We start from the raw sequence: 27,061 nt of genomic DNA on the forward strand, positions 1-27,061 counted from the left end.
ACCCCTATGGGGGGTCCGCGCCCCCGGCTGTTGGCTCGGAGCTTCCCCTCCACAGGGACACGTGGCGTCACCGGACCTGTCCCAGAGCGGGAAACAGGTCCGGGGCCGTTGTCCCGGTGAGGTAAAAGGCTGACCAGTGGGGCCCGGCTGCTCCGCCCCTTATGGCGTAGTTACGGATAACTACGCGAGTCCTGCTTTGCTGCAATAGAAGTGGGTATCCCTGCTACAGGGTACCGACAAGTTATATGTGTACTGATTTTTTATTTTTACACAAAATAGAGTAAATGATTATTTTATTTTTATAACAAAGGAATGATGTATTTTTAAAATATCTAATAAATAATAACTTTAGCTTGTGTAACCAATTTAACATCACAAATAAAATTATTCAATAATCATAAAACATAACCATGGTCCTGAGCCAGAATTATTTCATCCACTTTGAGCTTTAACAATCTAAAAAAATTATATCTCCTAGATACATTAATAAAATCAAATAAACCTAGTAAACAATGATGTTTCATTGAAACATGTAGATACCAAAACAACATAACTTATCTAAAACAAAGTTTAGATTCGCTAGCCAAATGTATTTCAACCAATTAACACCACCATGTAAGCTTCTGAAATAGGATCTTACAAAAGCTTCGTACTATTTTCAGATGTTTTGTATTGTGTAGGCTTCTCTTGTACTTTGGTCAGCCCACCTAAAACAATTGCAACACCAAAACATATGCCCATTAGAGACCATAATATAAATTCTCACGTATGAGTAAAATGCTAACTTAACAGCTCAAAATGTCTTTTGTACCACTATGGTGGTGTCGGATGGTTGATCTGGAACAACAACCATTTCTTCAACTCCATCACCAGCTTGCGACTTCTTAATTCTGATTTCTCGATAACTTCCATTCAGCTTGAAAGTCTTGATCCCTGTATCTCAAAGCTTCCCTCTTGATATCCTGAAATGAAATTAGCTTTTATATAATTTTTTTTTGAAATTTTCTAATGTCTCCTATGTTGGAAATAATGCTTCTTGGGCCTGCTTGTTAGCAGTCATCAGCATGACAGTATCAGTGATCGGAAAATTACAGATCACAACATACGTTTTGAGTTTGAGATGAGAACGAAAAAGAAACACTCAGCCTGGAAACGTGTTGGTCAACTCGATGAATTGACATAGGATCCAGAATATTGTTTGATTTGCGGATGTAGGTACATAGGTCAATAGCTTTGTAGTTCAAGCGGGTATCTTTTCTGGCAGAATCAAGTTTTTCTCCAGCCTTCAATCATAATGATCATCGCTACCATTTGGTGCTGTTATTCTCAGTAGCAAGATGTGCTGTTAGTCTTCCAGCCTTGTTCAGACTGAAGTTCAAGTGCTCAAATCATGACAGTCTTCTCTGTAGATCGTGTTGGCACTATCTTGCTGCATATACTTGAAGAATTTTTACAGCTAAAGCATATTATCGTTTGCAACAATGAAAGCTTTTGTACATGCCTACTTTCATCCATGTTGGAAAATTTTCAGTCCTAATATATGGAGATATGAAAAATATGGTACTTGCTTGGTGCTGCTTTAGATAGCTTACTCTCCTGGCATTGTTCAATTTGTGCTGAAACTTCTTAAAGAAACCAAACAATGGACAAGACGTGTTGATAGTGCAAAGCTGACAAAAATGCTTTTTATTTTTCATTCAATTATGAGATAATAATCTGTCTTGTCATGTCCATTCAGAGGAGAGGTATCACTGTTGAAGAAATATACATGTAAGGAGTGTCTACAATTATCTTCCCTTTTAGAAGAATAATGGATGAAGGGTTTAGTTCATCTGACTTATTTTTCTCCATGAAGGAAAGAAAATTAGTGAGACGTCACAGCTGAGTTGCAGAGTGAAATCAGTGAAAATTAGAATGTGTGGTAAGTCATGAGGATGAAGCACTTTTGGGAAATCTTTTTGCTTAAGTACATCCTTGAGGAATAACTGAAAGTGTTGAGCAACCAACATCTCTAGGGAGCGATGCATCAGCCAGCCAGCAGGGAGCCTATTCAGTTAGCTGCTGATCTGATATGCTTTATGAAATCATCCATATTTTCTCCTGAATGGTCCATGGCAGAAAATTAAATTCAAAACCTTTCATATGACTATTTTCTTTCAAATATTGAAGTGCCAAGCTTCTTTCCCTGACGAAGGCAGCACTGGAAATACAATTCTTCTGAAAATAAATTGTTGCACATCAATATGCTTGTTTTGAGCTCCTACATACGCCTTTTGATTGTGATAAATGCCCTGCTTCCTTAAGGCTTGTGCAGAGAAAGAGTATGTAAGAATCATATATGAGTTGTTCCCTGAATATGCATACTGCCTATTTGAAAAAAAAAACACATCATTGATAGAAAAAACTGAGCACAAAATGTCTGCTTACTCAAAACAGAATGCAAATAAAATCACATAATGTGCATAAGTCATATACCTGTTGAGCCTTGTCAAACTCCACTTCACTCCGGACGGAATAGTCTAAGTGTGAATTAGGTGACATCAGTAATAAACTTAATTTATCTTGACAATAAACTCAGCATGTATGCACAAACAACACGACCATCCCTTGTTAGTTCGTCTTCCTAGAGTCACAAGGTAGCAATAATAAGAACATATTAACACGTATCAGATCAGATGGTGCGGGTTTGGCTAGCTGCTTTGTGTTGACAGGAATTGAAGGATACAAGTCCAACAAACCTGCTGTGTTGTAGCCTTGAGGGACTACACTTTTGGAGGGAAACCACGTCCTCAACATGTTGATGGATGGACTCCTTGCTAACAGCGTTGCCGAAGCGAACCATCTGCGTGCTGATGCAGTGATGCTGATGCCGGCACGGGTGATAGCATGACCAAGTTCATCTTCGACATCTTGCCGACCCGATGGATATAGCCTTCGTAGCCCCGCATATAAGCACGGAGCGGGCCTCGGCGATGTCGTCGAGGTCACTGATCACGATGAAGTTCATCTTCTACATCTTGCTGACCCGGTGGATAGCCATCTTAGCCCCACGGAAAGCACGGAGCGCCCCCGGCGATGTCGTCGAGGTCGCCGATATTGATCCACGAGCGGCCGAAGAGGACCATCGACTGGATCTCCTCCACGGGAACATCGCTTTAGTTGACCATGAAAGGTTCATCGGCGTCGGCCAGCTGCTGTCGGCACTGCGCCTGCTTGTTTAATTTGCCTTCTCCATCTTCCTTGCGTCCTTCTGCTACTTCTTGTTGCGGGTGTGGCGGCAGAGAATCAGCTGCACACGAGCGGCGGGAGGTGCGAACAGCATTTGGGCAGACAGCTGCAGACGCCTGCGAGGAGAAAGGCGGCAGCTCCGGCGAGGCTTTTAGGATGGGGAGCCATGAGAGCAGCAGGCGCATTGCTCGGGGCCCGGGAGGCAGGATTGCAATCGCTCTGCAGCAGGCAGGAACTCCGGCGGGGATTTTAGGCAAGCTGGGTACAGCGGGCGGGTAAACAAAACTTGCGGTGAGAAAAAAAAATTGATTTTTGCCAGAAACAATCTCTAACTCGCGATTTATATGGGTCTCCACCCCTCTCACCTCCCTGGGCCCTGACAGGTGGGTCCAACGTGAGAGGTATGGTGGGTCTGAATTGGGTGAGAAAAATTTTCAATTGTTTTCGATCTTTATAGTATAGATAGATAATTTGACAACGCTTTTCTACATCTTAGGTGTAGCGGCCATTCAACTCCCAAACAAATTATTGATCACATTGATTAGAAATCACTTAATTAACTGAATTACTGTACTACTGAATCATGTTTAACAAAAGGTGGAGAATTGTACGTAGGAACTAATTAAATTCCTGTACTGCAGTGGAATAAACCATGGGAGATATGTCACCCATTGGGCGGATGTCCAGGCACTTGTCGAAGATGGGTACAACCCTGCTGACTATAGTGGTACAATCAACACGCTCATCGGTGACGCACGAGGTGAAGACAGATGGTGAGGGCAACTCGTATACGGTTGCGGCGCCAAATGATCGTGTGCTTAGCATAGAGGTGGTGAAGCGGCAGATTATTAGAACTCCCAACAACCAGAGCGTCAATAATCATTTGGAAGTTGTCAGATTTGCCGACAGAGAACCTTCATATAAAATTAGTCATGAAGTCGACGGCCACCAAGTTCAGGTGGACATCATCAACTGGGAAAACATTGGCCTTGTTTGGCAATGCTAGTTTTCTAGCACGCACACATCCCGAAAAAAGAATCTCGCATACATGAATTACTAAATGAAGTTAAATTATAAAACTTTTTTAGGGATGAGTGTAATTTTTCGCGACGAATCTAATGACGATAATTAATCAATGATTTGCTATAGCGATGCTACAGTAACCATCCTCTAATCGCGCGGTCAAAGGACTCATTAGATTCTTCAGGATCACCAGCGCGGGGTTCTGAAGTTGGTTTTGTAAACTGGCTTTGTTTGACACCATAATTAACAGTCAAAGTTGTTTACTATTCATTGCTGCTAAAAATCTAGCACCAACCAAACAAAGCCATTGATGCGAATGGCGTGCGGGAATTTGTTTCTCCTCGACAACCACGTCGCCCAGTGGAGGTAATTAATCATGCGTTGAAGAGATAGATTAAAGACGACATATCAAACTTTTTCTTTTCTTCTTCTAACTATGTACTGTAAATTCGTTATATATATGCATGCAGGTCGAAATGGTGTCTGGGCATATATATGACTGTAGTGTACACCATTGGAGACGCATTGTCCTTCACTGAATTCATAATGGCTCTGCGTCGCATTCTCGCAGACCGCGAGGATATCTTGGATGGCCACAACTACTTGAATCTCTCGACCACCAGAGACCACCCATTGCTGGCCAGGATGAGTGCTGCACCAAGGTGAATACGAACAAATACACACCCTAGACTTAGACGTCAGCTACAAATCCTTACTGCAAGTAGAGCAAACCGAACAAGTAGCGAGAGGACTGACGGACGCGAGGCTTGGAAGAGACTTCGCGGTGCACGTGCTGTCGAGCCACCCAGTTCGGTTGGCTGGTATCAATATGAGCGTCGGCAAGGCACTAGCTGGCCTGATCTTCATGATCTGCGAGTCCGCGAGGATGAATCCTCTACACGACGCCTGTGCACTTGGGTGGACGGGCAACATGCCGATGGCATCAATCATCTATGGAGTAATTACGTGCAGCGTATACGTAGTTTCGGGGGGTGTTCACGCAAGCTGCGGCGGTGGAAGCATCATTATTCTACTACAAACTACGCCCAACTACTGCCCCGCAGCATTTCGCGGCTGCAAGACCCGCTACCTCCTCTAGGCCAAACTACTAGCCAATCCAAGGCGGGCGACGACCCTACTGCTTCTGGAGGAAGGAAGATGGTCGGCGGCAACCTAAACCACTGGGTATTATTGTAGCTCGTGCCGTATTAATATTATTCTCACATCATGAAAGCAATAATATTAAGTTATCAGCAGGGAATGGACAATGAATTGTCGCTGACGGGACCCTACAGAGGCATCTCACTGGAGTATGGGTGCTTCGCCATCAAGATTGACATCCCGACCACCTCCAAAGGTAGCAGCAATGACGATGCCAATGCTCCCATCCAATGGGAGTACGCCGCACAAGTGGATGCCTTGGAACCTGCCAAACAGATCATCCACAAGCGCACTGAGGATAGCCTTAGCGACACAGCAGAGGTTACCTACGCGGTGATGTCCAACGCCCTGGAGGCCACCGTGGAGGTTCGGCTCATCAAATCTGGACTGCTGGTGTGCACGGTAAAATCACGGGGCTTCGGTGAAGGAAGCGTGCTCTTCGACCGTACACGGCACATGACTGTGCCATGGTCATCTACCAACTCGCAGCTGATGATCCTTAAGCTGTCGAGGAATGTTGTTGCGGTGCCATGTGGTAGGGTGCTTCACATGGAGGTGGACCTCAACATTAAAACTTTCAACCAGGAGGATGAGCCTTTGAATAATGTTGATCTCGACTTCGCCAATGGAGATCCGTATCGAAGCGACCAAGTTGCTGGCAACGAAGTTCAAGTGAACATCACCTGGCACCCGGAGGTAAACTAAACATTATATTCAAGACTCATACTTTTCCTTCTCTTTTTACCTAATATAAGTTCCGGCCGGTACTGCATACATACAGGTCACAAAGACGATGCCTAGGCATCTACCTGAGCCTGAAGTGCTAGAGTGGACCATCGGTGATAACGAATCATATACTGAATTCATAAGGCGTCTCCGTCGCACTCTAGCAAACCACCAAAGCCGCGCGGATATCTTGAGCCACCACGAAGACCAAAATCTGCGCTCCTCCACCGGATCACACCCACTGCTCGCCAAGAAGAGTTCTGGCCCAACAGAGAGGTCGATTCACATCAGGCTTCAAGTGGCGGGCGAAACGACGTCCATAACCCTGGCCATCCGGGATGACAACTTGATGCTCCACGGCTTCAAGAACCAGGACGGAAAGTGGTACAATCCTACAGGAGCAAGAGGCTGGACGGCTTCAAGAGCACGTATAAAAGTATACTAAACAACAAAACCAAGACAGTTGTGGATAAGCTGAACTCGAAGAGGCTGGGGAAGACCTTCGCGGCGGAAGCCGTGCGCGTGCTTTCGCGCTTCGACGACAGTGCCATTTCTTCTAGGGGCTGGATAATCGGGAAGCCCGAGAAGAAGGCCAGGCTGGCAGTGGTGGGCCTGATGGTCATGATCTGCGATTCTGCGAGGATAAAACCTGTCCACGACGCCATTGCAAGGGACTGGAATAACACCAGGGCAAAATTGACCAAGCAGCTGATGTATTACGCGCAGAACTGGCTGCTCATATTAAGCGCTCTGGTGGCCTGAAAGCGTAGCAGCTACAAAACATGGAACAGTGATCGGGAACTGGAGAAGATCGGGATCACGAGCCAACAACGAGCACTAGAAGTCGTTCACCTCTGCTGATATGGTATATGGTGAGAAGGGAGAAGCTCCTCTGCAGTCCACTTCACGGTGACTTTGTCACCGACATGTGGGCCTCGGTGCCATCAGACCCAAATGTCAATGGCAAAGTCACAGCCTCCGTGACGGCAGAGGATCTTAAACCTCGTGAGAAGCACTGGACGTACGTATTCCTGGAGCATAGATCGTGCCTGCATGCCACTGCGATCCGCCAAATCAGGTTATTTGTTTCCCTTTTTCATGTGATAAGCCATGCCACGCGTGGCCTGGGGAGGCATATGAATGTTTGCTGAATCATCAGTTACCCTTCTTCTTTACTATTTTTTCCTTCTATTGCAAATAATAAACGGTGTGTTTGGTTCATCTCTATTATTTATCTATGTAAACGGTGTGTTTGGTTCATCTTGTAACGGTGTAGAATCAAAATAATGCTTGCCATCTTAATTTGTTATAGCTTCTGCTGTTGCAATCTGTGTCTATATATGTCCTGCCATGTCATTCTTTTTTTTTTCGGCCGAGAACTATCACCGGGAGTGACAAAATTACAAGTGATCATAATGTTGCAATTATTTCCTGTTGAAGTTTGCTACTATCAGCTACCCACAATTGAAGATCAAGACATTAATTCGGTGGCCAAAGCATTCAGATGGGACTCTGATTGAGCATCCAAGTGCAGGTGGCAGTAATGGGAGCAGAGTAGCACTCTTTTCGAAAGCTCTCCCCCCCATAGCATCTGCTGTAGCAATATGTGTCTACTAGGAAGGCAAGCGCGCTAACGCCGCGCCCGCAGAGGAGTTGTGCATGCCAGTGTATGGATTTTGTTGCACTAATCATGCATTTACATAGTTCCATATCTGCACAATCATTTTTAAAGGTTGCAATAACAGCATCGGTTGGAGACATGGAGGAGCAACATCATCATCATACAACACGATACTTGTGTATCTTAGCAAAGAACACAAATTATTATTTATTAGAATGGCCCTATGCAGCTGAATGTCCATAAGAAAGGGTAATTGAAGATTGTACATGTAGTATGTTGTTGATCATGTGAGTGATCCAGGCATAGGTCTCCTCCACACATTACTTAGGGAGTGAGGATCAAGGTTACTATACTTTTTATAACCTGGAATCCCAATTGGACAAAAAAATTACCAAAACAAAAGATTCAAACATATGTCAGTGTTCAGTGAAATCGAAGGAAGTACTATGCTAAAAGATAGAAAGCTACGGAACTGGCTCCTTCCATCACCCCTAATATGGCACCAAAGGTTATACTTATCTTGTGTTGAGCCCAGCTAACCAGGTTCATGTACAGAAGTCTAGCCAAAAGGGAAAACAAAATACAGCTTAAGATTCTCAGGGAGTAATATAAAACTGCAAACTGATCATTTTCAAATGCTTGCTAACTGGACACGATAAGAAACAATGAAGGTATCGCAGAGTCCATAGGGAATTTGAAATTCTGCACAGGCATTCAGATTTAGTGTCACTGCTTGGCAAATAAATCTAGATCATGAATGCAAGAATATAAATTATATACCTCTAGTTCAGTTGGCTAAAGTATGAGGAAATCTGCAAAATAGAACACAGAATTTGTGTAAAATTTGAAGACGACCGAAATGCTAATTGAATTGCAGCTTTCACAAAAATAGCCTGGTCTATTACTGAACAGAAATGAATGACTAAGCTAATTATTGACATTGATTGAATAATCTAACAGATTGTGCAAATTTAAAGCTACCTCTTTGTATCAGGGCAATTTTCACGATGGATTTTGTTTATTGAAGGGTGAGAACAATAATTCAGAAAAAATCACTCTTCTGTACTTTTTACAATGTAGCTAAAATCCCAAATCGGCAAAAGAATCTTACCAGACAACAGATCCAGGTGTAGGTGATTATTCAGTGAAACCCAAGGAAGTAGCATGTTAGAAGAGAGAAAAGTTAAATAACGGCATTGTATGTTGGATCCTTCCCTCACCACATGGCACCAAAGGTCACACTTCATTTGTTTTGAGCCCCATCTAACCAAGTTCATGGCTAGAGGTTTTAGTCTAGACAAAAAAAAAAAACAAATACAGCGTGACATTTTCAGGGCTTAGAGTTTCAAACTGAATTCCTGCATTTTCAAATGGCCTTGTAACTGGGCATAATATTAAAACCCAAGGCTATCATAGAGTCCATGGTCAGTTTGAATTTCTGAATAGGTGCTCAGATTTAGTATCACTGCTTGGCAAAGAAATCCAAAGCAGGAATGCAACATTATAGATCATATACCTCTAGCTCAGTTTGTCAACCCATGAGCAAATCTGCAAAATGGAACACAAACATTTTGTGTAAAATTTAAAGGCAACCAAGACGACTAATTGAATCTGCAGCTTTTACCAAAATAGCTTGCCCTATTGCTGGACAGAACTGGAGGACTAAGCTACTGGTTACTGATATTGAATAATTTAAAAGATTATGCAAATTCTAAATTCGAAGCTATTTTTTTATATCATGGCAATTTTTGCAATGGATTGTTTATTAAATGATGAGAATAACCTTAAAAAATAATTTAGACTACTGCAAATAGGTCTTGAGATTTGAAGAAAGGCAATCCTGGTTAAGAAGAACATTAGCTGACGAAAAGGAAAAAATGTCTCTGGAAATCGATAGGCTCTAACTAATGTTGAAGGCCCGCAAGGACATCCAGACAACTAATCTCTCTAGCGAAGCATTAACCTTTGCCAGGAATAGAAGACACAGGAATAGAAGACACCTGGAAAATAGAGAAATCAAAATAAACATACTAACAGCATAAAACAAAAGATAGGAAGTGCAATAAGAATAAATATTAGTGGAACATAGTGATCACATGATTCTTAGTCAGTTAAGATCACAAATAGCTAATTTATCATCATCGAAGGTAATTAAACATGTACTGTAACACCATAGGAGTACATAACATGGGTTGAGGGGAAACACCTTAGAGGTTCCCTAAAAGAAATAGACACAAAGCAAAATGGATATATTTTTTTCTTTTATGTACAATTAAGAGGCAGGGAGGAAATATAATAAAAAAATTTCGTACCAACTTTTTCACATCAATCGTATCACTCTTGCTTGCCAGTTTACTTTCCTTACCACTAACATAATATTGTCAATGCCGGACTTTTTTCATCACAAAACAAGAAAACTTTGAGGCCTATGTGTACGGAAGGAAACAGAGCGCCCTCAAGCCATGAGCTACATTAAAAAAAAAGTCTGATAAATTGAATAAATGAGAGCATGTTGAAATTACATGTACGTATCCAGTACCAATTTCAGTACATCTTCAATCTTAATGTAAGGTATTTGCCTTCAAAATTCAGATAAAGAAGATACCATGGTAGATCGTTTCATGTGTATGTAATTGCTAAATAATCCCCTTGCAGGTTATTAGTAAATTTTCTCTTTTCAGACCTAGCAGGAATACTCTCAGGTTCCTCCAACATACAACAGCTTAAAGTGATCAGATATGTTATAATCTGTAAGTCAAAGAGGTTAGAAGGTTTACTTACATGCTATAGGCTAAATCCAATGTAGTGGAACGAACTGGAATTAGAGTAGCACAGTAAAAACATTGCAACTCCCCTAATGCCAAAGATGCATTTTGTTTTAGTATTTTTAGATTCATCAGAAGGTAACTGCAAAATAAAATGGCTAGTGATTATCCAACTTACCAAAGATAGAAACAAAGATTAGTTGCAATCAACAGAGAGAAGTATACATGTAGTGCTGATATGGACTCGTCACCTGCGCAACTGATGATGGCGACGACGCACTCGAGGAAGACTGAGAGCCTGCATCCGGCAGCGAAGCACCTTGATTAAGATAGATGCGAGGCCGTCGCTGCAGGAGGATAAAGAGGAGAGGCGGCCGTCCAAGGTTGCGGCGTTGCGCAGGCAGGATGGCGAACGGGACCAACATATGAGCGAGAGGAAGAGGCACAGGCTTGCATCCGACTATCCGAGCGAGGGACTGTGAGCTGACCTCCATGCGTTGATGGAGCCCCTTGCAGCTCCTTTATCCACCCACCTCCATGGTAAGTGGCGAAGCCAAGTCACAAAAAGACCTAGGGCGGAGCACGGGGGTCAGGGGCGAGGAGGCCTGTAGGTGCCCGCGGCGGCGGCCGGAGGGTACCCAGGGCCGAGGCGGCGGCCGGCGCGGCCGGCGGGTACCCAGGGCCGAGGCTGCGGTCGGTGGAGGCTAGAGGCGGGCTGCAGCCCTGCTGCCCTACAGGTCCCCTCGGCGGCGGGCGACGCCGAGCTCGCGAGATCTGCCGACGGTCGACTGCCGAGGGCCCGAGCGGTGGAGGGGGAGAGGGGAGGCGGGGTTCCACGACGCGGGGGTAGGACGGCCGACGGCGCCGGCGACTCCATGCTGGGTGGATGGCGTTTGGGCAGGAAGAAGACCCTGCGCGTGGCGCTGGGCCGGAGGAACCACCAGGCCAGGCGGCCCACGAGGCCCACGCTCACCCAGTCGCCCCCAATCTCAAGCCTGGCCGATGTCGTTGTCCTTCTCGCCGAGGGCGCCGCCGTGCTGCCATTAGCCCTCGCCGGACTTGAGCAAACTGCGATATGATGTGGAGCTCGCCCACAGGAACCTAGGGCGGTCGCCCTAGCTCGCCCTAGTGCTGATGTTTGTTGTTGTCGTGCGTTCCCCGCCGGCAACGAATCCGCCGCCTCCACCATGGGCACAACATTGTGCCCTTCTTCACGGCCAACGGGGGAGGAGGATCGGCTCAGAGGACGCTGCCGATGGCGCTGCGATATGGAGGAGGCGACAGCGTGCGAGGCGACGACCACGAGGTGAGGCAAGTGCGATGAAGCTGGTGGAGATGATTGGGTCTGCGGGCAACGACTACGCTTAGGTCCCCGCGTGCACCTCCTTTATTTCTATTGCACATAGCGGCATAGGGTGGACGCGAACGGCCGGAGGCTGCCGCGTGGCGAGACTCTCCACGACTTGCACGGTATGCGGCACGATAGGACTGGCCAAACAGCCAGAGGCTTCCGGAGGGCTTCATTTGGTTCAGCGATGTAGATCTACATATATGTCCTGCCATATCGTTCTTTTTTTTCGGCCAAGAACTCTCAGTTGAAGTTTGCAATCAACTACCCAAAATTGAAGATCAAGACATTAATTCGGTAGCCAAAGCATTCAGATCGGGCTCTGGTTGAGCATCCAAGTGCAGGTGGCAGTAATGGGAGCAGACACTCTCTCGAAAGCTCTTCCCCCAACAGTAAAAAGGTGGAAGCACTTCGTCGGAGCGCTAGATCTGGCTCCTCCCCTCCTCCGGCTTGCCGCTGGCGTTCACTACTATAAAAAACTTAACCAAAACGATTAAAAAATATTTTTAGAAGCGGACAATCCCAATCGCTTCGGAACCAAAGTCACGGTACGGTCAATGAGAATTTCATGAAGAATTTTATAACATTAAATACCATCAATTTTACTGATATAGTAAGGAGAGAGAAGAATGGAGTTTCATGGGATGTAACGAAAGTTTCATCACCATGAAACTCTTATGGCACAGTTACCTAGTTCTCAGTCAAGGTAACTGTGTCCATAAAACTCCCCCTGAGATTGGCCTAAATGATCTATTTTTTGAAGCGGATGCTTGCCGCCTCAGTTAATCGAATAGAAAAAAACAAAAAAAATAGAAAGCCTGTGGACAGACCCGCCAAGCTCATATATGGGTTCGCTGAGCTCATCCACGGGGGAGGCAGCCGCGCCTCTGCTCGCGCCGCCGCCGGGAGAGGCCGGATCCGGCCCTTGCTCGCCAGATCCGGTGTCCACACGGCACTGGATCCAGCCCGTGCAGGAGGAGGAGCACCTTGCCATCACTGCAGTTCACCTCAGCCGCCACAGGTGCGCGCTCTGCCGCATGCCGACCACCGCCCGCTCGCTCGCCGCAGTCGGACGGGCCTCCTACTGCCTACCACCGCGTCTCTGCTCGGCGCTCACGCCGTGCCGGATCCGCCAGATCCGTAAGCCCCGAGGGTCCCCGCAGACGTCCTCACCCACGTCACCGCCGGGCACCATGGCCCTGACCTACTTTTTCTACTTCCCTTTAATTTATTTTCTTCTCTTTTCATTCTACTTTTCTTTTTTATTATTTCTTTGTTCCTTTTATTTTTACTTATTTTCAGATTGCATTTATTTATATAATTTTACTTTTTAGCATCAATAGATCTATAAAATAATTTTTTAATCAATATATTCATTAGTTGGTGTGTGAAATGATGTATTTTCTTTATATACTAAATTCTTTAGCATGTGTATATATGTTTATATAAATATTTTTTACGATATAGATGCATTTTCTTTATTTAATTTTTTTCTACATATGACTAATTTGTTCGCAAAGCAAATTATTTATTCTCATTGTAGACTAAATTGTTCAATGATATGGACTCATTTTTTCGCGATATTTATTTATTTTATTATTTATCCAATACAATTAAATATTCACAATGTATTATATTTTGTTCGTTGTACATTATTATTTGTTCTTATGTTAATTTTTTATGCAAAACAATTATTTGTTCTCAGTGGCCAAAATTAATTACTAAGAACTAAAAAATATTTTTTAAAAAATATTGTGCAAACATAGGCAAGTGTGATCTTGTTTTAAAAAATTTATCATAAGAAAGATAATGATACAATCCAAATTTAATTTGAACACTCGGTTTAGTACTTATAGCTTTTTGAATTTCGAATTTGCATGCATGTGGGCGATATTATCATCCCTTCGCTCTTTTGCATGCACACCTCCATTGCCTGGTTGAAACAGTCTATGTCAGTAATGAGCCTAATTACAGCCCAAAATACTATCCGCACCCACGGGTGGCACATAATCACATCCGGACACACGTTCGCGGCTATCGATCCACCCATCTGCAAAAGGGGAAGGAGCGTCAGGGGTGACATATTAGAGATGGTATCTTGTCTAGAAAGTCAAGAATATCTAACCAGGAGTAGAGGTTTTGATAAGTTCTACATTGCACCAATACAGAGCATCCTTTGATAATTAATGTTCGAAAACCTAGCTGAAGGATAACCACTGGATAAAAATCAAGGGCACTTAGTGTTTGCTAGAACTATCATGGGCGCAATATGTGGCTACGCTAAGGATACGAACATTTCTTTTTGGACACAGAGGTGGCAGCAAGACTGCATTAGCAAACAGCAAACTGAGATCATGGACATCCACCACCACCGTGAGCAGCGAAAAACATGACTCCTGCCTAAACCTTCAGATAATGCATGTCACCTTCATGGAATCATGGGCACCAACAACCCATTACCAATGTAAAACATTTGAATCCAGCACTGAGCACAGGTAAAAAGGGAGATCACTACCCGCCAAAAAAGGGAGATCACTACAAAATGGTCTAATACCAAACTCATCAGTCGAAGCTAAAAATTTCCAAAAGTAAATAGTTTCATTTTCCTCTCTACCAACCCAAGAACACTGCTCACCAATTGTAGTTATATAAGCATGATCACGCCATGCACAATGCAAACCCAAGTGATCTTCCAGCATGGCACCAAGAACAGCTTCCACGCATGTGGAAGCACACGTCAGGGTGTCATACGTGGTGGCGCTCGCCATCGCGCTGCTCTCGCCGTCCTGCGTGGCATCGTCGAGATCGTTGCTGCTCTCATCCTCCTTCGCCGATGCACTGGAAGGCATCCAAACCGCCGACCTGGCGCCAGCGGTGCCGGAGCAGCCGGCTGTGGATGCAATCCCGCCGGTGGGGACGCCGGAGTCGTCGGCCCCTGCCGCCGTCTCTCCGTCGCTGGCGGTGCTAGAGCCGCCGGCTACAGATACAGCCCCGGCGCTGCAACCCCCGGAGCCGGCCCCCGTCGCCGCCGTGCCGCCGCCGTGGACGGCCTACCACGGCCAGCTTGGGAAGAGCAAGCACGGCGACCACGACAAGGCGCCGTCACCCAAGTCGAAGAAGCACCACCCGAAGGCGCCGCCCAAGCACCACGGCCACCACGCCCCTCCCCCGGAGCCGGACCTTCCGCCGCCTGCTGAGCCGCCGTACGGAGGGGAGCCACCGGCCGCTCCGGCGCCCGACGCCCAGACCCCGCCGTGGCCGTTCCCGTGGCCGCGCCCGCCGGGCACCGGGCAGTGGCCGCCGCTGCCGCCGTTCCCTTCCCACCCGCCGCCCGTCCCCGCGTGGCCGTGGCCGCACAACCCGGGGAGCAACCCGTGGCCGCCGCTGCCTCCGTTCCCGTTCCACCCGCCGCCGTTCCCGGCGTGGCCGCACCCCGGCCCCGGTGGCAAGTGTCCGCCGCTGCCCCCGTTCCCGTTCCACCCGCCGCCGTCCCCGGCGTGGCCGTGGCCGCACCCGGGGCCAGGGGGCAAGTGGCCGCCGCTGCCGCCGTTCCCGTTCCACCCGCCGCCGCTCCCGGCGTGGCCGTGGCCTCACCCGGCCAGCCCGTGGACGCCCGCCCCGCGGTCCCTGCACGGCACCGCCGGCGCCCCACCGACGACGGCGCAGCAGGACCCCAAGAACTGATGAGCGCGCGCTTTTGGCCTCGAAGCTTCGAAATCTTGGATGATCGCTAGAAGAGCTTATAATGAATTCGTGTTGATTTGGTTAGGCGGCTCAAGACTCAAGGAGTCGTTCACGATTGTATACGAATAAAATCAGGCGACAGATTCGACGATGTTGTGGCGAATTACGCTAATCACTTGTGTTTTGCCGCGACTATCCGTTGAGGAAGAACTCAAAGAGTCCTCCGCAGAGAAACAGAGGTGCGTCCTGTACACACTACTGCTGTTCGTGCGTCCGTAATGGGCCGATATTCTGCTCTTGGGCTGCACTGTACTCTACTTGCCTCTTCTATTTCTACATCTGGGCTTGGAGCGTCGATGGGGAAGCCCAACCATGGTTTTGCACATGCTGTTGCAATCTGGAAGAACGTGTCGTACAGATCTCATTAGACCGACGACAGTGTAGCGCGCTGCTCTGTGGTCGTCCAATTAAGTTAACTGAAGTATTACTCCAGTATATAGTTGTCTAGTTGACTTTCTGTCCGGCTGATGACCAAGTCAATCCGGAGGTCAAAGTATTTGACCAGCCAAAAACCCCAGCTGCACGCCAAGGTTAAGCCTGCTGGTCAATTGTGCGCCACACATGCCACTGTCTAAGGATGGAAACGGATCGGATTCGCACGAATACGGATTCGGATATTTCGAATAACCATATTTATGTCTCCTAATTTCTATCTCTTAGGATGGAAACGGATCGGATTCGCACGGATACGAATTCAGATATCTCGGATATTTTCGGATATCCATTTTCATATTTCCTTACCGTTTCCATCCCTACCACTATCACCGCAAAAGTCCTAGTGCTTTTTACTCCCGTATCCAGCAAGATTAGATCTTCTACTGTGCATTGGAACGGCCACTGGATAAAATGCACCAGCAGACAGCAGTATATCAACAGACGCTATCTCCGCCTACACGACGTCGACTCCGTACGTCCGGACTCCGACATTTGCACGGGGTGGTACACCGTACACTGTGTTCTACTCCGACTGGAGGGAATAGTGGGCACGTTCGGGCTTGGCACGATGCGTCGACACGTGTCGTCAGTGTGAGTCAAGAGCGCGACGGGCCAATAGATTATAGATAGATCTTGTTATTATTGAAATCATCTTGGGCTGCGAAAGAAGAATGTTGGTGCTGCATGCTGCCCAAATTAGAATGATGCTATTCCAGCTGCCCGAGTTTTTTCTTCTCTTTTTTTCTAGTCGAGGGGTGTCCTTCCTTCGATCTTGATCGAACGGTGGTATACGGTCTTCCAATTGAAGCGCTAACACGATGCATGTCAACTTGCCTGTCCCGAGCCCGCCGAAGAATTAGCATTAACAAATAACAAATTGTATTATTAACGTCACATTCAAATGCTTTGTTCCTCATAATTTTTCCAAGTCATGGGTTATGTTGCGCACCGCTAGGTATGGACGACACATGGAGCCACGTGCAATCTTGGAGCTTATCTGTTACTATGTGCTTGCATCCTTTTCGAGTTAAGGAATTCCTAGCATCTAGTTGGAAAACATTTCACTCTTTTCCTCGCGAGATCCGATCAGCAGAATGGCTTAGGAGCTCCTGATGTCACCTCCTGTAAAAGGATGGCAGGAAATATTACTCGGATCTAGGATTTGGGCTTTAGGTAATTTTTGTGAAAAGAAGAAAAGAGGCTGTAGGAAGGAGGATAGAGATGAGGCCCCCAAAGCTAGTATACAACTCTTTGCGCTTTGGGTAATTTTTGTATACGAGCTTCACAAAAATCCAAACAATCACCAACTCTTATAATGAAAGTCCAAGATGGCAATGAAGTGACGGTTAAACTAGCAGCCAAGGGGTTGGGCAAGTCCTTCGTGGCTAAAGCATCCACATGGTGCAGTCTACACCATCGGAGATGAAGTGTTCTTCACTCAATTCATAATGGATCTACGTAATTTACTCACCGAACACCTAGACAAAAAGCATACCTTGGGATAATCAGTGCTCACCAAACAGCACTCTAAACAAATTGGGGAGGTGACTCCACACCAAGTTGCAAGAGTGCTGGAGGGCAAGAAAATATATTCAACAATGCTCATGCGGGATGACAATATGTACGCCTACGACTTCACGAACTAGCATGGAGAGCTCCCGACGCGACTCGTGCAAAATGAGTGGTAGATAATTTTTCACGAAAAATACAAGTTCTCTTTTTTTTTCAATGAAGAATGCAGGACCTTTGATGATAGGGGCGGATTTAGGGGGTGCAAGGAGGGCTCATGCCCCCCTATGAAGAACTCCATTCCATGAAGGCAAAGGGGAAGGAGGGGGAGGAGAAGAGAGGCGAAAAGAAGAGGAAAAGAGAGAGAAAGGGTGGAGATGGAGCGAGCCACCTTGAACTCCAAACCTGCCTCCGCCACTATTAGCTGATAGATAGGCCAATTAGCGTCGCTAGCACCTTTCCATTTGGTGGCATGTCACCTGGAATTAGTACAACACAAGGGGTAAAAAAAAGATTCTCCCTACTAAATTCTAGTCCCAGCTAATCAATTAACAATGACGTACTTATGGATGGTAGCATGGATTTACGATATGAAAACCTCACCGTGTTTGAATCTTAGTCCCTGTTTGGTTTGGGCAGTAGCATACGTAGCACAAACTTTGAGCAATAATTAGAGGTACTAAGTAAAGTCAATTTGCAAAGCTAACTCCACAACTCCTGCGCTACTTCGCGAGACGAATCTAATGAGGCTTTTGACCACACGATTAGAGGTTGGTTACTGTAGTATTACTGTAGCCAATCATTGATTAATTACCATTATTAAATTCGTCGCGAAAAGTTACACCCATCCGTGAAAAAGTTTTGTAAATAAACTTCGCTTAGTACTCCATATATGTAAGATTCTCTCTGTAGCGCTACTCGTGCTATGGAAACCAAATGGGGCCTTAGTAGTACTAGGATAATGCATGGTTGCTAGGGCTACCAAAAGCTAGAGCCTAGAAATATATATTTTATTTGAATTTTTTTGTACTCTTTAAAAATAGGAGTCTAGAATTCGATACTTTTAAATTTAATTAAACTTTAGTTTAAGCTGAATTTTTTTAAGAAATTATTATATGTAAATTCATATCGCTGGAAGAAAGGAAGAGCATCCAGCGCCTCTGCGCTGCAGGCACTTCCTCATTCGCTGCGTGGCTTTCGCGCCGCCGTGGCCGTGTATCCGATCGTTGTCCGAGCCGTTTGGCAGAACACTGTTGCATCAGATTAGTGTCGCATCGGCTTCACGCAACATTAACGCGCAGGCGGAAGCGGCTCAAGCGTCGTCCTTGCCCCGTGAATATTTTTGACGCCGTATGTTATTGCTAGCCACAGTCTAAAATGATCCCCACCAGGCCACCAGACACTGCTCCTTCAGCGGTTCAGTGCAGTCACAGCATTCACCGCCGGCTCAGTGCTCAGTCCTCAGCATTCTGCCATGTATGAGGTCGCAGGTCGTCTTGGTGCACCAGAATGCTGCTCAGTGCTCAGTCCTCAGCATTCACCGCCGGCTCTCCCTTCCGCGCTGCCTCTAGGTCCGGCAATGACTCCTCCGCCGCCGGGCTTCTTCATCCCTGTGCCGAGCCTTCCTTTGCTGTTCCAGATGCTTGAGCCCGCAAATCGACACTCTCCCTCAAAGAAATCGACTCCTCTACTTCCTCCCGTTCACGGCGTCAAGCTTATCATGCCTACTTCATCGCCTGACGGTGGTGCCTCGCCCCGCGCATCTGCGGCCATGCTCGACAGTGGCTACTGGCGCCACACTCCCTGCGCCCTTGCCTGAGGTCAAGACTGCAGGTGGATCCATAATATGTGGGCACCATCAGGAACACCACTATGATGCCTAACAGCCTTACCATGCCGTGCTGCTGCTCTCCTCGCAAAGTGTTCTTGGGGTAAATCACGAACACGAGAATAATGCTGCAAATCTATGTGTGCTCTGACGTCTCCATATTTTTTTTCTTTTTGTAATGCCATGATGACTCATTTGGAACTTTTCAGTTCATCTCAATAATTGTAACTTTGATTCTGAACCTCACAGGATTGCTTTCCTCATATTATTAAATGGACTGTTCCCCACCTTGACATTGAAGGCCTAACGCAATGTTTCCTCTTAGCACTTCCCCTTCCTTCATCAGATTACTAAATAATTGGCAGCTTTTTCTATGCTGCTTCACTTCAACTGAGCATGTAATTTATTTTTCTTCTTTGATTACCATGATGGCAGTAGATGTTCTTCTTAAATATGGTTACCTCTCTTCAGATCTCAAGATCTTGCAGCAGTTTAAAGTATTTTCAAATGTTATTCTCATCATTTAATTAAAAAAACCACTGCAAACATTGCTATGACATAAAAAGGTAGCCTGGAATTTACAGAATCTGTTAAACTATTCGTATCAGTAGCTTACTCCTCCAGATCTGTCCAACAATAGAGCAAGCTGTTTTGGTAAAAGCTGCAGTTCAATGATGGGGTATTTTGTCAAGACTGAATCTTCTTGGTTGCCTTTAAATTTTATTTTGCCTTTAAACTGAGCTAGAGGTATATGATCTACAATCTTGCATTTCTGCTTTGGATTTCTTTGCCAAACAGCGATACTAAATCTGAACACACATTCAGAATTTCAAACTGACCGTGGACTCTGTGAAAGTTTTAGGTTTTATTATTACGCCCACTTAGCTTACAAGGCCATTTGAAAATGCAGAAATTCAGTTTGCAACTCTACCCCTGAAAATGTCAAGCTGTATTTGTTTTTTTTTGTCTAGGCTAAAACCTCTAGCCATGAACTTGGTTTAGATGGGGCTCAACACAAATGAAGTGTGACCTTTTGGTGCCATGTGGTGAGTGAAGGATTCAACATCCAATACCAGCATTTAAATTTTCTCTTCTAACATGCTACTTGCTTTGGTTTCACTGAATAATCACATACAACTGGATCCGTTGTCTGGTAAGATTCTTTTGCTGATTCGGGATTCTAGCTGGATTGTAAAAAGTAGAGAAGAGTGACTTTCTTGAAATATTGTTCTCACCCTTCAATAAACAAGATCCATTGTAAAAATTGCCATGATATAAAGAGGCAGCTTTGAATTTTCACAATTTGTTAGACTAATCAATCAATATCAATAATTAGCTTAGTCTTTTTTTTTTGAACGAACGGGCACGAGACAGTGCATATTTCATTGATATAGAAGGAGGTTACAACTGGCTAGCCGGGAAGGAAAACAGAGGTTTTAATCTCGCACTATGAGGGACTCTAGGGCCTTTGCACCTGCTGCAATCCAGGCAGATGCCTCGCTTTTAATTTTTGCTAGAAGTCTTAAGGCCGAAGTCTCGTGGTTCCTGAAAACTCTTGCATTACGTTCATTCCAGATCTCCCATATCACCAAGAGTGACAATGAACAAATCGCCTTTCGGGGCACATGTTCGCTGGAAGTGATATTGATCCACCAGTGCATAGGGTTTTGACTTGGTCGCCATAGCTGAGGGTTTAGGGTTGGCTGTGCCGTCCAGGTTGTGATGCAACTCCACAGTCTTCTTGTATATCTACACTCAGCTAGAATGTGCAGCGCTGACTCGGTGGCGTTTCGGCATAGGGGGCAGGAGGGGCTGTGCGGCCAGCCTCTACGACGTAGTCTGTCTGAAGTCCAAACCCGGTTTTGAGTTACTAGCCATGCAAAAAAATTACATTTAGGCGGCGCCCAAGCTTTCCAAATAAGGCGCCCAAGCTTTCCAAATCAGGCGCCCAAGCTAGATCCGGCTTGATGATGTTCCAGCAAGCTTTGAAGAAACTGCCCGTGTAACCATCTGGCCCTGGCGCTTTATCATGCGGAAGTTGTTTAATGGCCGCTAGCACTTCATGCTCAGTAAAAGGATCATCCAAGGAGGCGAGGTTCACTGCGGGGAGGTTTAGGGCATCCCAATTGAGGTCCCGAGAAGCAGCAGGCGGGTCCGCCATCATAGAGGAGAAGTGATCTTGAATTAACTGTTGTTTGTCTTGGTGGGAAATAGCCCAGCCTTGTTCCTTCCACAAGCGTTGAATGAAATTTTTGCGTCTTCTTGAATTTGCCTTGAGGTGGAAGAATTTTGTGTTAGCATCGCCTTCACTGATGTAATTGACTCGCGAGCTTTGTCTTTTCCTTGCCATTTCAATTACTGCCCAACCAAGGATGCAATTCTTGAGTTTGCACCTCAAGCGGTGCTCAGAATCCGTAAGATCTCTCGTTTCTTGGGCGATGTCCAGTCTCAAAATCACCTCTTGGGCCATAAGAAGCTTGAGTTTCGCATCAGAGATTAAGGACTTGCTCCACCTCATTAAAGCTTTTGAAGTTACGTGGAGCTTGTGACCAAGCCTATGGAAAGGTTCCGTGTGCCTGGTAGGCCGTGACCAAGCAGTAGCTACCACTTCTTGGAAGTGCGGGAGTTTCGTCCAGAAGTTTTCGAATCTGAAGGGTGTCAGCTTGCGCATGCCTTGTTGGTGGGCAAGGAGGAGGGGGCAGTGATCGGAGTGCGACAAGGACAAGGCGTGAAGCGAGTGATTCTCGAAAGCTATATCCCAGCTTTCATTGCAAAAGACCCTGTCCAGGTGAACCAGAGTCGGGCGCCGCCTCTCATTGCTCCACGTGTATTTGCGGTTCTGCAGATGTATTTCTTTTAGCTGGCAAAAGTTGATTGCAGCACGGAATGCTCTCATCAGGCACAAATTGAGATTGTTGTTATTTTTGTCCCCTGCTCTGTAGATAACGTTGAAGTCCCCAAGAATGAGCCATGTAGCGAAAATGGCCTCTCATGCCATATTTCAATATATTGTTTTGGCGATTGATGACACACACAACACTTTGGACTAATATGATTGTTAAGATGATCATTCTCAGGATTTTAGGTTCAAGTGATGACAAAGAGAAGATAGGCAAAGTTAGGCCCGAAGGGCCGCCCCTACGGGGGTTCCACTGGTTTCAGGGCAGCGCCCTGAAAGCTCTTCGGTCGGTAGCACCGGATGAACCGATGGTTCAAAAAGGGGCATCGGTGCATTGGGCGTACTGTGTTCCAGAGACGATGCAAGTCGCGCAAGAGCCAAGTCTTCAGCACCGGTTGAACCGGTGAAGTATCGGTGCATACCATCGGTGTAATGACGTCAGCTGTCAGGGGTTCAACGGCTACTTCGGGTTATGAGTGACCGGATGAACCGACGCTACCCCATCCAGAAGCATCGGTTCATCCGATGATACGCAGATTTTCTGCTGACCATTGGAGCAACGGCTACAAGACTTGGTTGCCTATATATACACCTCACCCCGGCCATTTGAAGCTTTGTTGGAGTTGCTGGACATCCCACACACACCCAAGAACATCTCCAAGCCATACAAGAGCATCAAGATCATATCCTTAGCCCTTAGCACACTTTGAGAGTGTTGTGTAAAGGTTAGCTCTTAGTGAATGTGATTGCAAGGCCTTGAGCCTTTGTGCTGTGGTTCTCTAGTGAACCAAAACAAGAGCTTGGTGCGCCGGCACCTTGGAGCTTTGAAGCTCTCCGGCAACGTCATCGACCCTCCAACTTGGTGTGGAGCGGCGACGACACTTTGTGCGGGGGACGTGGAGACCCCCATCTTTTGTGGAGAAGCTCCTTAGTGGAACCCGGGGCCAAGGTGACCGTGATTGTGTTCACGGAAGAGACTTGATGGCCGAGTAGCAATACTCTTAGTGAGTGCTACAACAACGTGGATGTAGGTGTGCCTTTGTGGCTAACTGAACCACGGGATAAACACCCGCGTCAAGAGTTTGCTATCTCCTATCCTGCTCATTAAGCTTCCGCATTTCATACTAGCAATTTGTGTGTCTTTACTTTCATAGAATAGTTTCTTGATAGGAAAGGCTATAGGTTGCTAAACTCTTTTGGGATAGGGGTTTCACACTAGATCAACCTAGTTGCACATCTAGATAACATATTTTAGTTTTAGTTTTGTGCAAACTAGTTGGAGCCATAGGTCAAAGTTTTTATTTGTGACTAATTCACTCCCTCCCCCTCTTAGGCTAGAGCACCCGATCCTTTCAAGCCACTTCCTTCCAGCGTGTGGTTTGAGCTGCCTCAAATGTTGCAAGAAAGCAACTTTGTCTTGCCTTCTTGAGGGTCCGTAGACCGTAGTGAGGTGGAAGGGGTCGACCGGTTGCCGGCGCAAATTAATGGTTGCCGACACCGAGAAGCTGCCGATGGAGATGTCCGTCAGGTCGACAACAGCATCATTCCACAAGATAAGAATGCCGCCTCTGGTTCCTAAAGCAGGCTTGTAGGCGAAGCAATTGAGCCTGTAAGCGCCCAAGAAGCAAGCGAGGCCATCGTCGAGGTGTTGTAGCTTGGTCTCTTGGAGGCAAGCGATATGGCAGGTGTTCGCCGCAATTGTTTCGTGCACCGCCAAACATCTCGCAGCCATATTCAGACCTCGGACGTTCCAACACAGTATGTCGAAGTCGTTGTGATTCATGGCGGCTAACAAGCGCCCATGATGCAGGAATGCAGCAGTTCAAAAGCCAGGCAGCCTAGGAAGACGGAGTCGCAGTCACTACTTTTAGCCGAAGATCGAAGTCGCGGAGATAGCCCGAAGGAAATAGCCAGCCGGGCGAGAGTACAGGACAAGCTAAGAAGGTGTCGATCGCCCGAAGCTCGCAGCCAGCAGGGCAAAAGCACGCAAAGTAGAACAGGTAGTCGGTAGTGCAGATACATGAGCGTAAGGTTGCTCAAAAGCAGAAGCATTCTGTCATGCCAGCCCGGCGGCAACTTCTCCCTGCAGATCCTCCACCGCATCGCCTGCATATTGTAGCAGCGCCTCATTGACGCTGTCGGCCTCTTCGTCGTCGAGGTCGAAGATTGCCGTCATTGCCGCGACGATCTGCTCCGGCAGCGGCCCTGTGAACATGCTGATGAACTCTTGCAGAAGCTCTTCAATTGGGCGCAGCTCATCAGCAGGGAGGCCCAGCTTCCGGATGAGATTGCGTTGAGCGCGCTGAACGGCTGGCAGCGCAGGCTTCTTGGCGAGCCTGGCACTGCGGTGTACAGACGTCATGTCGAAGGTGCGTCGCGGCCGCTGTGGATGTTGTGGCTTGGAAAGGATGGCCGCCGTTGTTGGGGTAGCGAATAGGTCTTCGACGGTGGTCCCTGCCGGCGCTTCTTCTGCAACTGGGTCATCATTGCAGGCTGCATCCAGTGGAGCGGTGGCCTGGTCAGGCAGCATCTGGGCCGTCGAGAGGCCCAGATTTAGCATTGCCAGGCCCAGGTCTTCCTCAGGTTCCTTCCCACTGGCCAAGTGCGGGAGCGCCCTGGTAGCTGCTGAGGGAGTGAAGCCGGCGACCAGAGGGGGTGAATGGGAGCCGATCAAAATTTCTTCAAAATTTGAATCGTCGGCCTATATCCCGAAAATCACCCAAGCCCTCAAGCGTTCTGACCAGAGTTTGGAATAGCTATGGAAAAGCTAAACCAACACAAAAGGCCTCGAACGAGCGGGCAAAACCACGAAGCAAATCGGAAGCGAATCGGGAAAACTGCAGAACTGACCTGCCTGGACCGGTCTGACCAGTCTCGGATGTTCAAAAACTAGCAGACCGGTCTGACCGGTCTTGCCTACCGGTCTGACCGGTGGCACCCAGAAAACCCCCGAAAACTTGGATTCAAACGATGAATCTAAAACAAACGACCACGAAAATCGATGAAACTTGGGGGATAGCTTCGCCCCTACCCGTGAACATATCCCTAAGAGATCTCATCCTAAAGATTAACAAATCTTGAGAATTCAAGGAGAGATCAAGAAAGATTGGGGTTTTCTCAAAAACTCAAGAACTCCAATTCGAAAAAGCTTGTGATTCCAGAGGGTTTAGAACGGGGCTAGAAGCACGGGAATCACAGCAAAGAACTCGTAGCCTCCTCGCAATCAAGTGCGCCAAAAACGAAGTCGAAAATCCATCGCACAAGGCACAAAATGAGGAGATGGGATTGATTCAAAAGCCCAGAGGGCACGAGGAGGTTAGGGCCTCCTTTCCCAATCAAATCCACACAAGGTCTCTCAAATCCATCAACCAAATCTACTCTAAAGAGAAGAACAGAGGGAGGGAGACGCAGGGGCGGCGGCCTGGAGAACAGAGGAGTCCACGAATAGATTACAAAAGCCGCACTTAATCTAACACAAGTGAAGGGGTATTTATACCCGCGGGACCGGTCAGACCAGTACGCTGGACCGGTTAGACCAGTCAGACCGGTGCCAGGGACCGGTCAGACCGATTGGCCTGCAGCACCCCCTGTACACGATCTCATCCGACGGCCGAGATTATTTCTTCGAAATGAAGTCTTCTATGCGATGCCACCATCTTGATGAAGATCAGGTCCGCGGTTTTGGAGGGTCCGCGAAACCCGAGTAGGTGGCCGGTTTTGAGAAAACCGCCAAAACCTCACGCGCGGGAAGATTCCCGCCTCCACATCGTGGCCCTAGACGTCGTTCCCGCCTCGGCCTTCTGACGGCCCTAAACGCCGCCCGACGCCCGTCACCTCCTCGCCCGCAGCGAGGCCCTAGACGCCGTCGACGCCCATCGCCTCCTTCAGTCCCGAGACCGACGCCCGTGCCTCCACGACTTGGCGTATTCAACCGCCGTCCGCCTTCTTGGTTTTGTGGCGCAAACCAAGAAACCCGCCTTCCGTCGCCGCTTGCGCCCTTGATCCAGGAGTGGACGCCACAGCTGCCGCCCGGTCCGAGCTCCGGTCCTGGCTGCCCTTCACCGCCGTCCACCGCACGGTCCATCGGCCACAGCACCTCCACGGCAGCTCCCCGTCGACACTCGACGTCCGTGTACCTGCAATCCAAAGACCAAGCGCACGATCACACCCCACGGTTGAGAATTCACTCATCACAGGCAGGATAGAGTACTCTCGTTCCTCAATCTCCCCCTTGATGAGTGCATTGTCAACACACCACCTGAAAGCAGAGAAGTGATAAAAAGAGAAACAAGAAAGCGAAGAACTCAAGCAAGTGACAGAAAAGCTCTGAAAGTCAAGAATAGCCACTTACTCAAGCACAGATCGATTCCCTAAGACAAGGGCAACGGCTCGACGCAATCGATCAAAAGCCAAAACATGACTCCTCAAAGACAGAGGTAACGCTCGACGCAGTCATGTAAGAAGCAGAGGGAAAACGAGGAAAACCAGGAGCCAAGAACAAAGCAGAAACTCCCCAAGCAAAGCTTTTCCCTCTCACAAGTGCAACTCTCCCAAAATGATGCACTCTCAAGGCCCTATGCACGACAAGTTTTTCAAAAATCAAACAGGTCTCCCCCTTGTTCGATCACTCCTCCCAAAATTCTCCCCCTTGTTGGCACATGCACACATCAAGTCGAAAAAGACCTAAAGCTCCCCCTGAAGCTAAAACTCCCCCTGAACAGATGCTATGCAATAAATGCAATGCAGGAGGTGTAAGTGAAAGCATTCAGGGATA

General features: G+C 47.1%; 1 protein-coding gene and 2 long non-coding RNA genes across 9 annotated transcripts; 1 reads left to right on the top strand and 2 right to left on the bottom strand.

The window, feature by feature from the left end:
- Positions 1-398: 398 nt before the first annotated feature.
- Positions 399-3,518, bottom strand: LOC120643649. Its single transcript, XR_005663087.1, has 4 exons — positions 2,739-3,518; positions 2,476-2,623; positions 812-2,367; positions 399-707 (listed from the first exon to the last, which is right to left on the bottom strand). It is a non-coding gene; the product is annotated as an uncharacterized LOC120643649 (long non-coding RNA).
- A 4,424-nt stretch (positions 3,519-7,942) lies between these two features.
- Positions 7,943-11,868, bottom strand: LOC120643650. 7 transcript variants are annotated; one of them, XR_005663092.1, is made up of 5 exons: positions 11,013-11,868; positions 10,776-10,871; positions 8,871-10,666; positions 8,540-8,571; positions 7,943-8,461 (listed from the first exon to the last, which is right to left on the bottom strand). It is a non-coding gene; the product is annotated as an uncharacterized LOC120643650 (long non-coding RNA). The 7 variants fall into 7 exon arrangements; XR_005663094.1 differs by having other exon boundaries at positions 10,750-10,871; XR_005663091.1 differs by having other exon boundaries at positions 8,871-10,871.
- A 2,701-nt stretch (positions 11,869-14,569) lies between these two features.
- Positions 14,570-15,556, top strand: LOC120645337 (basic proline-rich protein-like). Its single transcript, XM_039922138.1, has one exon. It carries the CDS (start codon positions 14,570-14,572, stop codon positions 15,554-15,556), a length of 987 nt encoding a protein of 328 aa, XP_039778072.1.
- Positions 15,557-27,061: the final 11,505 nt, after the last annotated feature.

Source organism: Panicum virgatum, chromosome 8K, assembly GCF_016808335.1.
Source record: "Panicum virgatum strain AP13 chromosome 8K, P.virgatum_v5, whole genome shotgun sequence".
Classification (NCBI taxonomy): domain Eukaryota; kingdom Viridiplantae; phylum Streptophyta; class Magnoliopsida; order Poales; family Poaceae; genus Panicum; species Panicum virgatum.

Coding starts and splice junctions, on each gene's coding strand:
- LOC120645337 (XM_039922138.1), top strand. CDS start 14,570: ATGGCACCAAGAACAGCTTCCACGCATGTGGAAGCACACGTCAGGGTG.